The sequence below is a fragment of the Stegodyphus dumicola genome, chromosome 5 (genome assembly GCF_044657685.1).
Source record: "Stegodyphus dumicola isolate Sdum_Otavi_A_Nest chromosome 5, ASM4465768v1".
NCBI lineage: Eukaryota > Metazoa > Arthropoda > Arachnida > Araneae > Eresidae > Stegodyphus > Stegodyphus dumicola.
This window is the reverse complement of record NC_140772.1, coordinates 182,209,922-182,226,005: the sequence shown is the minus strand read 5'-3', so window position 1 is coordinate 182,226,005 and position 16,084 is coordinate 182,209,922. Positions and strand designations below refer to the sequence as shown.

The 16,084-nt window shown below is 30.2% G+C and overlaps 1 protein-coding gene across 1 annotated transcript in view; it reads right to left on the bottom strand.

Annotated features, from left to right (window-relative positions):
• Positions 1-4,659: 4,659 nt before the first annotated feature.
• Positions 4,660-16,084, bottom strand: part of LOC118190669 (hephaestin-like protein) — a 122,697-nt gene continuing 111,272 nt past the window's right edge. Inside the window, exons 11-15 of the mRNA XM_035361429.2 lie at positions 13,919-14,131; positions 11,992-12,214; positions 10,814-11,280; positions 10,320-10,478; positions 4,660-7,552 (exon numbers count right to left, since the gene is read on the bottom strand). Of these exons, the coding sequence (XP_035217320.2) occupies positions 7,254-7,552; positions 10,320-10,478; positions 10,814-11,280; positions 11,992-12,214; positions 13,919-14,131 (1,361 nt within the window). The 3' untranslated portion in view covers positions 4,660-7,253. The remainder of the gene's footprint in view (positions 7,553-10,319; positions 10,479-10,813; positions 11,281-11,991; positions 12,215-13,918; positions 14,132-16,084) is intronic.

Here is a 16,084-nt window from a genome sequence, read left to right as displayed (position 1 = left end):
GCGGAATGTTAGAATGACGTTAAGGCAAAATTATCATTTTATGGAAAGCTGTTGAGTACTATTTCGCCTTCTGTTGTATATCAGTTATTAGAAAAATCTTCATCCTTTCCGCTCAGCTTTTAGTTTCAGAATTAGTTAGAAATCATAGGGAATTAATTCAAATGAAACAGCAGGATGATCTATTTGAGTGACTGTATTTTTTACTAGTAAAATTTTTACTAGTAAAATATCTTACAAGTAATACTCTATAACAGCGAGTGAGAGAAGTAATATTCTTAGAAATCTTCTTTTCCACGCGCAGTTATTCAGTTTATAAGGTTTTATTTCCTTCCTTTCAGCATGCCTTCGTGGTGGAACGGTAGCACATTCGGCGCGTATTCGAGAAGTCCAGGTTCGTGTCCCGGCAAAGGCATTGAACATTTTCCATGTCTCCAGCTTCAAAATAACCTAATGATTATACAAGCTAAAGTTAGTGTAACGGTTTTTAGATTAATTTGTAATTAATTCTTCAGCTATCAGTCTTACAATTAGCTTTGTTAAACTTGCACATCATTAATCAAACTGCATCTTGCACACTATAACTCACACGCTATTTATATTAGCCTCTATCACTGTTGGTCTCTACTGTTTGCTTTGGTTCATATTCGATCAAATTATACCAATGGTCTCAAACCGAAATGGCATGCTGGCCGAATGCTCGCTCGGGAAATAGCTGACGGGCCAAAATTTCTTTATTTTAACAAAATAAAATATATTTTTAATAAATTTAAAATCTCTCTTGCTAAATATTTAGCAAAACGTACCTTAATAATAATACACAAAGAAAAAAATTAAAAGTTTTATTTATTTTCTATCTGAAATTTAAAATTTGGTCCCTACAAGATATTTGTTTTCGATACACTTTGTAATTCAAATATACAGGTAATTAAAAATTGCATTTTAAGTCTGATATTTACTTTAAATAATTCTGTCATGTTCAGTTAATCATTAAGCAACTAACGATAATTGAAACTTAAAAAATTATGAAAACTTTTCATGCGGTGCAAAACTTAAAAAAAAGTAATGGCGATTTTGTTTCTTTCATTTACACATTAATTTTTCTTTGACTTCTCATGCTGTCTCATGTTCTCATGCTGTCTTTAACTTTAGCCACATTTAACAGTTCTAACGTCTCAACAGAGCCTTTTCATCCAGAACTTAATACACTGTTTCTTACACTTAAATTCTGATTGCCACTTCTTCACACTTAAATTGCGATTGTTGATTTCTTAACCGAAATATGCATATAGATATCTGTTATTTACTTAATAACTAACCTACTTCTAACTCCTCGAAATGTATGTGCCTGTTAGTTCAGATATGTTAAAATATGAACGTTCTCGTGATCCTGAATAATTACGTCATGAACGACAATATGTGATGGTTAATCCAGGAATTAAAATGTCACAAACTGTAATTTCAGATATTAAGTATGTACCTAATAAATTCGCCATTTAAAATAATTATGCAAAAATTTTGATGAACAGGACTGGAAGCAGATATTTGAGAATTTGCAAAATTTTTAAAAACGTTTTCTAAAAGAAAGTTTATAAGGGTTCTTTAGTATAATGAGAGCAAATATCTTTCTTCTACAAACTAGCTGTTTTGTATACATGTAAGAAAATAATGAAGAGTTGAAATCAAACCAATTATTGCTCGAATAAAAAGCAATTATGATGAAAAAATGATTTGTGGAGACTTCTTGTAATGCTTCTTGAATAACAAATGTTTCAGGGAAATTTCTATGTTCAAGTTAGGTAATAGAGATGGCAATACTAAACTGGCAGTAAATCAGTAGTAGGAGTAATTATATATTACTACAGTTATGTAATAGTTCTGTAGGTAGGTTAATAGAACATATGTCGTTTTTTATCTACGTTTTTTGGGGAATTCTTGGAAAGCTTATAAAACTGATGACTTAAGAGCGGTAGGCTATGAATATTTTAACTTTAATCACCGATGTAATTTTATAGAGCCCGATAATGGTGCTCGTACTAAAAAAATTGGAAGATTCTTTAATTCGTCAAACCAACACGACCCGACCACTTGAATCCGCATTTAAGTAAATTTATGTGGCGCAGACTTCACGTAGAAAATGACTGTTTTTTTTTTTTTTTGTTGTTTTGTTTTTTGTTGTTGTTTCAAATATCACTAAGGATTTTTCACCGCTGGGATAACTGACGCAAGTTTTAATGGATTTATTTGTCAAATAATCTCAACTCTTGTGCTTATATTTATTTAAGAGGGTTATATATTGCATCCCCAGTTTGTATTTGTTCATTAGGTATCTAAATAAAGAGTAATCTGTACTTATCTAATTAGGTAAGAGTCATCTATTCCTTCAAAGTTCGACCTGCATGACTGGAGCAAATTTAGTTGAATGTCAGAAACTTTGGTCGACGGGAAGACACCGGTATTTTCGCTTTAAATAAGTACTGGTATTTTCGCCTTAAATATTTATTTAACTTGTATATTACTACGGTTAGAAACGTAATAGAGAGTTAAATCGATGAAAGTTTGTTTTAATTTCTTTTTTATAATAAGGAGAATAATGAAAAGTATTATTACGAATTTTGTATCTTATTTACGTACTTATTACGAATTTTGTATCTTATCAATAATTTTTGTGAAAGTATATGTGAAATTATATATATATATATATATTTTGTATAATGTAACATGAAAATCTAAAGAGGGGATGCTTTTCTGGAAAAGTAAGAATTAAGGGGCAAATTGATTACTATCTCGCTAGTTTGGAGAAATAGCGCCAAGCTGGCTATTGTTTTGGCGACTATTTTTTGTAGCCAAATCTGGAGAAAAATCACTAAAAGTCGCCAAGCTTGTCGACCATATGGCGATCTTTTGGTCCGGTCACTGTATAACTGTAATGGGTATTATAATTGAATAAATGTAACTGATCACTCTATGCAACTGTAACCGCATCCGGCCTTTATATGTAACTTTAACCGTATGTGCCTTCCAGTAATTTCGAAAAGTATTAGAGACTTCTTGGCGACCGTGTAAAAACTATATAAGTCCGGAGACAGCATAAGTCTTACTCTCAATTGTTAGTTCAGGGCGACTACGTTGCTCTGAGTTTTCAGAGCGTTGTGTTTAATGTTCTTAGTAGTTTGATGTGTAACTACTGATTCCGCTCTGTAATACTTTGAAGAGCACTACGAGTATTTTTGTGGAAAGTTCCACAGCTATGAAGTGTTTCTTTTGGTAAAATAATTTTTATCAAGCTGTCATCAATTCTGTGTGCGTTCAGTCTATTCCGACGCAACAGTATAATTGTACATGGCACAAGCAGTAAACTTTTACACAAAGTTAAAGGAAATTTGGGACATAAATTTGAAACAGAAGAAAGTTAAGCAATTACTGTTACATTCACATTACTTTGCAAATTATGTTAACTAATTTATTTCACGCAGCTTTTGTAAACTTATTTTTAATTTTCTGTAATTATTTTTAATTTTTGTAACTTATTTTTAATTTTTTCAAATTAAAAACTTATTTTTAATTTGAAAGATCGTGAAGTTAACCGACTGCAGTTAAGCACTCACTTGTTGAGCGACCCCATCTTCTATGGTAATTATTGCTTACCTGGATGAGTACTAGCACCCTTCTTAATTTGTAAAAGTAATTTAGAATTACCCTGTATATGCGAATTCTCAGTATCCTGTCTACATATTTTTATCCTATCTTCCCAGTATAATTTTGACAGATCTTACATGTAGAAATGCTTAGCTTAGCTCTAATTTGATAAACACTGTTATATAGGGATTTTAAATAAATGAAATTGTGATTGACCCATTGTTGACAAAATTGTCAATCTAAGTAATATTGTAATCTGAAATGCATAAGTCTGCAGGTTAAATATGGTGATTTAAATATGGTGAACAGTAATCAGAGATGACTCTCAGGAATTCTCAGACTAAGATTGCGATATGCGACACGAAGATAGTTATTCTGAAGATGAACTTCTTGATAAAGATCTGACTGCATTAACGTAAATTATAAGTCAGTTTGTAGAAAATAATACAATCAAAATTTTAAAAGCAAGACTATGATGGCTATATTATCCTGCTACCAGGAATTGTTATGTGAACAAAAAAGGAAGTAATAACGATACCGGAGGAATTTATAAGTACCTTTAAAAATCAATAATTACAGGAATTACAAACAAAATCTGAAGTATTGACTAAAAGAAAACATGTATTCTTTAATACATATGAGTATGAATATCCGAGTTAGTTCGAATTTAAAAGTAGACTTTAGTATTAATTGCAAGACTTTAATGGGAAATTAAAGTAGAATTTAGAATTAATAGTAAATCCTGCTTATTCTCGATCATAATTTCCTTTATTTACTATTGTTAAACTAATACACATTGAGGCCGTTTTACTCTTATATGAAATATTAATAAAATTTTGTGTAGTATATTCTTAGTCCAGTTTTTAATCTAGGCATAATGCAGATTTACTAAGCTAATATTTCAGAAGAATACTCATATATTCTTGAGGTTTACATTGTATTTTCTAGACCAGGGAATATCATGAAATGTAAAGGGATTTTTGTAACATAGTATGTTATCAAATAAGTAACACTCCATACGGATTCGTAACTTAATAGTATTTATTAACTTGTTTAACTACATTTCCTTTGGTCAGACATAACATCTGATGTTACAAAATACAAAAAAAAGTTAATATAAATAAGTGCTTCAAGTCTCAAGAAGTCCATTATTTGCATTGAGCATTTTGTGTCAAACACAGGAATTCAAAATTCGTTGAGAATTAACTTTGCGAATAAGATTTTAAACGCTGGTATTAGATTTCCCTTAAATGCCCATTAATGGAATTAAGCTCTGGACTCTGAGAATCGAAGCACGTAATTTTTTTTATACATCAGCAACAAATTCGTTAATATATAAATAAACATATATTTTGTATCTCAACACAGTAGAAGTCTCTACTTTATTTATATTCCTAATGCATTGTCTTCCCCACAGCCATTTTCGGATAAAAAAAAATAATTTTTTTAGAATGGATTGCCTTCACCCAGTGCATGATAAGGCTTCCGCTTAAATAAAAAATAAATAGGTAACATATATCCTCCCTTCTTTTAACTTTTTGCAAGGTGTGAAAGTTCCTTCCAAATAACCGCACAGTTCAATGCCTAATTTAATAATCAAATATTTAAAATTTCTTATTGCCTAAAACGATTATGAAATTTAACACAAAATAATTTTAGTTTTGGCACTTTGATAAATGATAAAATATCAGTACCTTTTTAAAATTAAGTTATTTCTAAGAAATTAAACACAAATCAGTTACTGGTCTTAAAGATTAAAATCATTTTAGGTTTATATGTTTATATTTACTATATATATATATGTATATGCATATATAACCATGTGTATATACATGGACGCGTAGAGCACAGTGATTTTTAGAAACTGAATTATTAATCTCTTCATATCAAAGTAAATTTAAAATTGAACTCTCTGTAAATATAATTTTAAAATTACACAGTTGTTAAAAAATTTCTTGAAAGCTTCCTTACTTCTTCTGTTATACAATTTATTAAACTGAAAGTAATTTGACAATAAAAAAAATTAAGATCTCTCAATAACTAGCAGAAAATGAGTTAAATTATTAAGTCACACAAAGTTATAACACATACGAGGGATTTGATCAAATTTAAATCCCTGACTAAAATTCTATACATTTTTATTTCAGAAAACTAGAAGTAGGAATTGTTTACAATACAATGAAAACATTTTAAGAGCTTAGATTTTTTTTACTATCTCCTTCAATTAAATTGCTGAATCTGCTAAACGTGATAAAAGTGACCAGGCAGTGGTTTTCTATGAGTGTTCTAAAATATGAATATAATTAGCAATAAAAATAATAAATATAAGAAATGATATGTGTTTCAAATTTTGTAAATATATGAAATGGGTAATCTTTGTAAATATATATTATACAAGTGCATGATTAACATTTGTATAGTACACTTTGTAAAAGTGCATTATAGAAGTCTCTTAATTGTGTATAAAAATTGAGGTATTTCGGATTTTCTAAAATACAAAAAAGCTCTATAGTGTGCCACTTATCTTTTATTATGGAAACTAACATGTTTCAAGGAATTAGTTTAGTTGAATATGCTTATTAATTTCATGCACTTCTTTTGATAGTAATAGTTCATCAACAATCATTGATTTTTAATAACAATATTACATAATTTTTGGAAAACCTACTGTTGAAATTGTGTTATAGTACATAAATAGCAAAAATACACCTGATAGACAGATTTAGAAAATATTCAGACAGGTGGACAGGTGTTTTGGATTTCGTAATAAAGGAACAAAACTCATTTTGGAATTTATATTTTCTGATTTAATAAAGTTATAAATATTTATTCATAAATTATATTTATGTAAATGCTTAATTGAATATTAAGATCACTTAATTTTAATGTTAAAATTAATTTATAGATTATAACCATATTAATATACCTGTATGATTGGTAATCTCACATAATTTAAACAGATGAGAAATAAATCATTTGTAAAGTTATCTCTAAATAATCTACAAATATGTCAAATGTGTGATATCTATTTTCTGTCTAGAGGAAGCAAACATTGTAAGACACCCTGGGCCATTTAAGTAAAAATTGTACCTTTATATGGCCACAAAAATCATAAAAGAACATAAAAAATTAATGGTAAACAACTTTTGATCACTAATCCAACATCTCTCTTAAATTTGGCAATTCAGTGAGGTTTGGCATTGACTTTAAAAGTTCAGCTAAATGTTCACAGTTTAAAGAAAACGTGAAATTGATATCAAGATACTTATTAAATAAACAGTTATGCAGAAATTATAAAAAATTTAACCAGGGTGTTAAAGGGAAAAGGTCAAAGATGCAGACAGTATTAAAAAATCAACACATGGCTTCATCTGCTATGGCTGACTGAAAGACGTTGGATTAGTTGTTTACCAATAACATCTCTTACGAAAAACATATCGTTACAAAATGATGCTCCAATGGCTGTTTTTCTGAAACACAAACCATTACAAAAATATTCCTGTTTCATACTCATTTTTATAAAAATAACTACATTATAACTTAGCATCTCTAATAAAATTACAAGTCTTTTGTTTGTTCATTCTGTACAACACATATTAGGTAAAAGGCTATTTATATCAGCGTTCTACTGTGTATGTGACAGCCATGCCGGCCCGCATGTGATCGTCCACGTGACAGTGAAGGAACCATGTGCCAGGATTGTCCATAATCATTTCTACAGTTTCGAAGACTCCGGGGAAAAGGTACACGACATCAGCTCGTCTGGTGCTGTCCGTCCGCCTGAGGAATGTTTGACCGTGGAAATGGGCAGTGTGCATGTCTACTTCGGTACCCATTCCAATGAGATACCATGCAGCTAGTGTATTTCTCTTTGCTACTAATCCATCCAAGGATCCGTACAATTTCCCATTGACAGCTGTTTATGTAAGAGAAAAAATAATCTTACAAATCTCATTCAAGATTGTGTCAGAAATTTCATAAACATGTTTTAGTAATGCATACAAAATAATTTAGGTAGCACAAGATCAGACAAAATCACAATTATTTACATAAGAGATGGCCTACTATCCACTCATGAAATACTTTTCTGCTCCACTCTACAGTTAACAAAATTTAAATTTATTATTTAGTGACCTTGAACGTTCTGTGAGTATAGTTTATATATTTACGGGCAATTATGGGGTTAAGAATATTATAAAAAGCAATTCAATCCCTAAAAGTGATTCTTGCTTTTCATTCGCGTCCAAATTTTTCTTAGATTTCAATCTAAGGACTTAGAATTTAAGGTTATAAATATTTTGCTGATAAATGCATTCTAAATAACATTTTGAGTTTTTATGTATGTGCTAGTTTTCGTATGGTTTCCAGACAGATTTATCTGCAGAGTTATTTACAAAGATAACTCAAAATAGTTGAGACAACTCCTTTAAAACAACCCATATTTACTATTTCAGAATATATTTCTGAATATTTAATTGTTGTTTTTGAGTCCATATTTTATGGAAGAATTGTTGCCAGAGCATCAAAGAGATTAGACTTCTACTTTCCACCCCAATTTTGAGGAAGTGCAATCTGTGGGGGGGGGGCGTTCCGTGTCTCTCACCCTCTCCGCTGTTATCAAGCACACGAGAAGACTTTTGGCTCTCCAGATATTTAGGGTGCTCCCATGCGGCAAAAACATTTACAAACATCCATGCCTTCTTCGGGATTCGAATATTCTGTACTGCAGTCAGAGTCACTGATCACAATGCCGTCTGGGTGGCTGAATATTGAGTGAAAGGAATATTGTGAAGGTTAATGAAGAAAAATGCAAAATTTTATTGAATTTCGGATGTACAAAAATTAGCTATCTGTGGTTTAGAGAATAATGCAGCATACCTCAAGACCCTAATGTAATAGGATATTTCAAAGAAATATAATGTCCTGGATGATTTATGGATTTATTTTAAGGCAAAAGAAAAAGTGATTTACACCAATCAACTAATACTTTCATAAATAAAGCAACTAAAATAACTGATGTAATTGTTTTAAACAGAAGATCAAAGTATTGTCTTTAAAGTAGTTCATTTTAGAACAAACAAAGAAATCATTAAAATGAAAATAATTCCTGACTTTGGGTAAAAGAACATGTAGAAATCGTAGATGATAAAATATGCATTTCACTGTAGCTTTCCATACTATTTTTTAAGACCAGAAGTATTAAACATTATTCTTCTAAGAGCAGTTATTTGAGCTTCTGGAAGCATAGCGTAAATTCTTATTTAGTTCCTTAGACAAGTTAAGCGAGTACCGTATTCAATGCATTGGAATGATATCCTAAGTTTTAAGGTGTTCAGCCACCGAAGTAAGTCGATGAAATACAGCACTGCCATCCAAACAGAAAAAAAAAAAAAAAAAAAAAAAAAAAAAAATTCTCAACCCACATCATTCCTCAAAAGCCTTACATGACCGTGCAGAACTTCATTTTATATCACCTCAGTTCTATTACAGGACATGAGCCATAGCTATGAAGCTTTGTGCTGCCGTATCTTGTGGTTCTCCTCAAATAAGCAAACCGTCCCTATAAAAACCGAGTCTTTCATCGGTATGTAACATTTCATGGTATCGGCATATAACATTTGTAATAAAAGACTACGTTAACTAGGCTCTCTCCATATAAAAGTACTTTCATAATCACTACTTAAACTGAAATTCGTTACGGGAATATAACTAGTCTACATTCGTCTTGGCTTTACTGATGTATTGGCGTAAACGCCAAGCTGTCTTAAAAGCCGATTTGGCTTAAATACCGATATCATCTTATATACTTTGTAAATTCTTATGAAAGACTGAGAAAGTGGGATGGGTGCAAAATCAATAGTCCTCTCGCCTAAAGGTTATTATTCGTGAAATATTCAGTCGCAGTAGGTTTGCTTATTAGAGTACCAGTGCTGTTAAGAAGTCCCAAGTCAACCGTTTAACAGTTGCGCAAATTTTTGTTTTCGTGTCAGCAATGAAAAATAATTGTCTTCAGATGCTGTAGTAACTTTCGGATAAACATGACTTATAAGATGACTTTTCTATGCCTCAAAAGCGGTTCTAGATATTTGAGATTATACTCTGAGGAAAACTAGTTTTCTAGAAGCCCCCAGATGGTTTCGATACGCCTTACATCTATCAAACCTGAGTATTTTCGACAGAGCAAAGAATGTTTATATGGCCTTTGCTGAAATACAGCATAAATTGCTTGGCTTCACTGAGCAGACGATGAGCAAATTTATAGATTTATTTTTAATTGCTTCATAAAATTTAAAATTAACTTTCTAATAGTTAATATTTTAATCATTCGTTATTATTACGAAACACATTTTAAAATAAATTTATTTAACGCATGATTTTTAAGTATTATCATCATCAAGGGATATAAATATTATTGTTATATGCGTAAGATGCACTGAATGGAAAATTTTAGTTACAATTTTCTATGAAAATTTTGAAAGTATAATTCTCAAGTTCCCCATAAGTAAAATACGTTATACATAAATGTATGTAAAGAATACGTACTTAGTTTCAGAAACTTATAGGGTATTTTGAACGCTTTATCTCGACTTGCTAGGGTTTTATTTTGAAGTTGAACAATATCGATAAATATTACATATATACAGATAATAAACATAACTGTATCATAACATCATCGTGCTTACCGTGCATCCTGTTGCTTAAAATGAAGCCAGGATCCAATGGATTAACAGTTTCAGGACTAGTGGTATACCTGTAAGTATTTTCCTTTATATACCAACTGCGATTTTCATCGAAAATGGTGAACAAAACAGCAAATTCGTGATCCATATCTCTTCGACGTCCTAAAAATAATATTTTTAATAAAGATCATGGTTTTAAAAAATTTCGGCTGCAGTATGAAAGGAAAGTTAATAATCAAAATAAATTAATCTAAGTGAATAAATATAAAATTGTGAATTAAGAATAATCAAAATAAGTGATCTTAAGCTGGGAGTAAATAAGTATCTTAATTTGTACAATAATAACTAACCTAAATCTTAAAGGTAACTTTGCTTTTTAATATAAAGAAAAACTTCTATTTTTTTAAAAAGCTTAGGTTATTACACAAAATGATTAAGATAAGATAAATGATATGATTCAATGATAAAGAGCTTCAAAAATTTACAATTTGCCCTACCTTTGCTAGTCAATGTGCCAGGTTTGCATGTAATCAGTGGTCCTATAAGACCAGAGTTAGTATCTTTTACCACATCTACTGCGGAATAATATGCCCAAGATGAACAATTAAATCCATTTCTGCCTGGACCTGCTCTCTCAGGAACTGGCCACTCGTAAATGTGAGTATCGCCTGGAGCAACTGGTTCTTCGTCCTCTTCAACTAAATCATCAAATCCTTCGAACTTCTCCAAAAGGACACCGTGAGGATGAATGTTGTAAGGGCGGCTGGCCATGTTTTTAAAGACAACTCTTATGAGGTCTCCGACTTCTGCCCTGATAAAAGGTCCCAGGATCTCTAAATGCATATCATCTCTGCCTCTCGGTTTCATATGCGTAAAAGAGGCATCAGTGAATTCTCTAAAGACAGCTTTTTTGTAGATGCGACCAATGCGATTTGGTCCATTAGCCACAAAAGTTCGACTCTCCCTATAAGAGCAAAAATGTATATTTAAGTTTTATAAAAACATTAAATATAAAATCAAAATACATGATTAGATTAAAGACTACCAAATATATACAAGAATAATTAATATTATAATCTACTAAATATTGTCGAATTTCAAGAAGAGTATTTTGGGGAAGAGAAACTCCTCTTACTAAGATGTACGAAAACACCTTCAAATTGTATAGAACAGTGTAACATTTCAACATTTGCCTAAGAACATCTGAATTGATAGCATTATTTTTCAACAAATAAAATATGTTTATCAGCCCCGTGTTCACTTATTTTATTTTTATGTAATAACAGCTTGAAAACAACGTCATTGAAAATATCATCACATGTTCCCGAAAGATTGCATGGCTTTCCTAAGATTGTCAGGCGACCAAAATTTGAGCCACATGCAAAAATTTAGAAAAATCATATGAAACGAAAATTTTTATCTTCTGCTCTGCGAAGGATGTTTTAATTCCTTATTCTATTGTTCTTCTTTTACATAAAATATTTCAGAAATTTCATCTGTGTAACAGGAAATATGGCCGTGAGGAAAAATATCAAAATTTGCAAGATTTAAACCAAATCTGGCTGGCATACCATCAAATATTTTATGCGAAAGGGTAACTTTTTATGTAAGCTTTAATAAAAAATTCTTTTGTGCATTAAAAATGTAAAAATGTACATATAAATGTTTGACTTACTCATTCTTTAGAAGGTCAGATCCATCTACGATATGCCTGTTGATTGGTGCATAGTCCCATTCGACTTCTATGGCTGCAATGAAGTATTCTCGAACTTTCTTCGGTTCATAAAACAAATCTCTCTGAGGGAAATTCTTAGAACCATGGCAGTCATCTACATGATAAATGGCTCTCATACCTCCAGCAAAATGATTGTTAATTCTGCAGTCCAAGGCCCAAGTTCCTAAGAACAGAACACACATTAGAAACACAAAAATACCTTTATTTATATTTAACTAGATATCTAAATAGAAAAAGGCTAATTAAACCCCTTTAGTTACTTTTTATGTTATTACATTCTGATGTACTGAACAGCTTGCTTAGTCAAATTCTTTATGATTTCTTTCAAAAGATGAAAATCTTATTAGTTTCTTCGATTAAAAGTTTCAATTTGTTGCTGCAAAACATTTCAAAGGGTTATTCATCAGATTGTACTTCATTAGCCGCTCAACCACCTGCGATAGCTTACGTCATTACATTGAGTTTATGAAGTACTGCGCCGTTTTACAAACTGAAGGTCTGTAGCAAATCTGTCGCAGGCCACATGTCTATAAAATATTTACTTGTCTCTGTCATTCTGTAATTCTCGCAGTCTTAGAAACTTTTCTGTTACTTTTATACTGAAGTAGGCCAAATAATATTTGATGGCCTCTCTTTTTTTCGGTGATAATACTCTGTTTATTAAAGACTTCAAAACAATTCTATCTAATTTTTTTCATTTAGTGAAGCATTTTTATTTAATGTTGTATATTTTCAAAATTATTCACATCGAAAATTTTTTCCGCCTCCAAACCAAATATTAATTCGATAAATTTCATGCATTAAATATATAGGTGATTAATTAAAGACTATTTGAAATTTTTTTCTAAAGTTATCGTGAACGGATTTGATTGCTATTCATAACACGAACGCCTCAAAAAGTCTAACTTAAAGAAAGAATCACCTATTGTTTCATTTGAAATCAAAAGCTAAAAATGATTAATCTTTTAAGAGATAAATGTGCGTCGAATGCTATACTCGAAATAAGTTGAAAGTTAGCATCTTTACATCAAGTAGTAACCGAGATGTGAAAGTTAAGGAAAAGTAATTGAAATTTAAATGTTACTCTAAATGAAATACACGTAAGAAGAAAGTGAAAGAACCTTATTGCTTTATATATTATGGCATGTGTAGGATAAGCATAACATTTATATACGCTGAACACAAAATATTGCAATCAATTCAGCTTAATATGATATTTTTTATATGATATTCCTTCGTTTGAGGTGGACAAGAAACGATCCCACGGTATCCGAATATATACCTGGAATAAGTTTATTTACTTTTGAAGCGTTTGAAGGTGTTTCATGAAGTGGAAGTCCCCTTCTATCTCAAAAATATTTCTGATAGCATACAGTGCTTAAAAGTACAGCTACTTTCAAGACAAAATTTCTATACATTTTCTTGGCGACATTTAGAATTTTGTAGCTAGCATAGCCAAGACAAATTTAAGAAGAAATTATCCAGAAGCCATTTTTTACATTTATTCATTTCATAGAAATAATTATATTATTATTTTAATAACAATGTGTTTCTATTTTTGCAGAAAAACATCCTTACTCTTAATGGTCAATTTCCTGGACCTTCCATTTATGTGTCAAAAGTAATTTTTCTGAGACCATAAGTCAAGTTAAGCTGTATTATGTTGTGCATATTCGATAAAACTTCGATTTATGAAATCTTCAATTTATGAAAGCTATATCAGAATGTAATCCCACCGTTAACTCACAGAACTTATGTTCAGTATTTTTATCAGATAATCAATCTCTTTCAAATTAACTAATTAACTGGACGTTAACTGCAAATGGCTTTTGAGTAGCTTTAAATGAAAATTTACAATAACACATACCTGGATTATCAGCATGCATAACTACAGTATAGTGGGTACTAGGAGCGAGAGATACTGTGTCTCTAAATTTGCCGCTAATTTGGAACGTATTTCCATGAAAATATGCTGTATGGATGTCAATAGCTTTTCCATATGTAGCTATATGCCAACTAACTTTGTCGCCGACACAGACGTTCAGACCTTCTAGATTTCCAAATACCCTTCCATTGATAGCTGAAATAAAAATGATAATATCAGAATTTATACGCAATGGGAACTTTTTTTCCATCTCTTATTTTTAATCATTTAAATATATTACTTAAGTTCAACTACGTTATTCACGGAATATCCGTTTTAAATCTTCCCATGACTGCAAAATTCCCAATTTTTATTATGATTTGATTCGAAGTAAAAACTGGCTTTCCTTTTTTTCGGAGGGGGGAGGGCAAAAAGGCAATGTTCAGAAATTTTCACTGGGAAAAAGAAATTTAATTTAAATTTAAATGAATTATGTATCTACACTACTACACTACTTTAAAAAATAATTACACAAATAAACCTATGATTTTCATGTTTCATAAACGTAGTTACTTATTAACTGATATTATCATTATTACAAAAACAATCTGGTTTTAGTCATTAATTCTCGTAAAAATGTGGAAAAAAGAGTAAAAGATAGCTTTAAGATTTCTTAATTATAATTCAGAATTTAAAACTGAAATATTAAATTTAAAAAAAATGACAATATTATCCAGTATTTTTATTAGGGCATAAATAGATATAAAAATAATCTTTCAGAATTTTTCTCGAAAATGAAAGTTTCCTTTCGCTGTTGTCTTTTTTGCTTGAATTGAAAACTGAGTTTTTTTTAATTGACCAAATATACCGTCTGCGACAAAAGAGAAAAACTGTCTTTAATGTTTTTTGTCTTATCCATTCTAGAGAGCAGAGATTTCATGAAAAATTACTGAAACTAAAGGCTTCCTTTATTTTTTCTAATGAAAAGTAAAATTAAGGCAAGTGATTGCTTTTCAAAATGAGTTAAAATTCAACCATAAGTTGACATATGTTTTATAGAGAATTCTGTGCGTTTGGGAGAATGACCTGTAGTCTATTTTTTTGAAGAAAAAAATATTAAACAAATAATTTAAATTAAAAGTAAAAAGAAATATTTTTTTTGATAAAATTAAAGTCACAAATACTTTGAAATTCGCAAAGTTTTCATTTTCCTGAAAATAAAATGAGCCAACAAACCGCATTTCTGAAATTCTGAGACGCACTCTTTTCTTTTATTTGTATAAACATCTATAAAACAGGTTTAGTTTTAGAGTTGAAGTAGCTGAGTATAATCCCAGAATTAATATTGCAACATTTCGTTTAAAAAATATTGCATGACCTACTCTCGATAGTTTGAGAAACGATACATTACGGGATAATGAAGATAAAGAGGATTCTGAAAGTGAAATAAATTTTAATTTTGACTGCGAAACAGATATTGATTACAAAATAAATACTGACAGATTATGATGCAATATTTCGAAGAATTACGACGCTGATTATGATATTATAAAATCGATTTAGAAGGATATGAGAAATAATATACCTGCTGATAAATTATTATTATTGTTGTTTTTAGTAAATTGAATTATTTTTATGTACATGAAAGTCAAAGATATGTATATATCCTTGACTAAGGCTTCTATATTGTTAACCGTATCTGAACCAAGTCTTATCTAAAAATTTATATTACAATTTCTCTATAATTAGGTCGTAATTTTTATTTAGTTCATTTATTTATTACATTTATTTTTTATTATTAAGCCTTGGAGTAGATTTGGCAAAAACTAGAAAATAGAAAGAAAGCCTAAAGATTTTTAGATTTAAACGATCGATTAATAGCAGTCATAAAAATTATAAACAAAGGCTCTACAGCGTATTAATATGATTTATTAATAATAAGCCTAATGTAAATATTTGCTTCCTGTTCACTTGAATATTTGAAATAATTTGATATTAATTATGATTAAGATATTGATATATCTAGAGTTTTTAAAACATCTCGGGAAATTATTTAAGCACGTGAAGTGTTTTCTAAATCAGCCTGGTGGATATTTTAGTATTAATTCAGCCTCTCAAGTGTATATTTTATTCAATCTCATAAGTATGTCTGTTAAATTTTTAAATTTA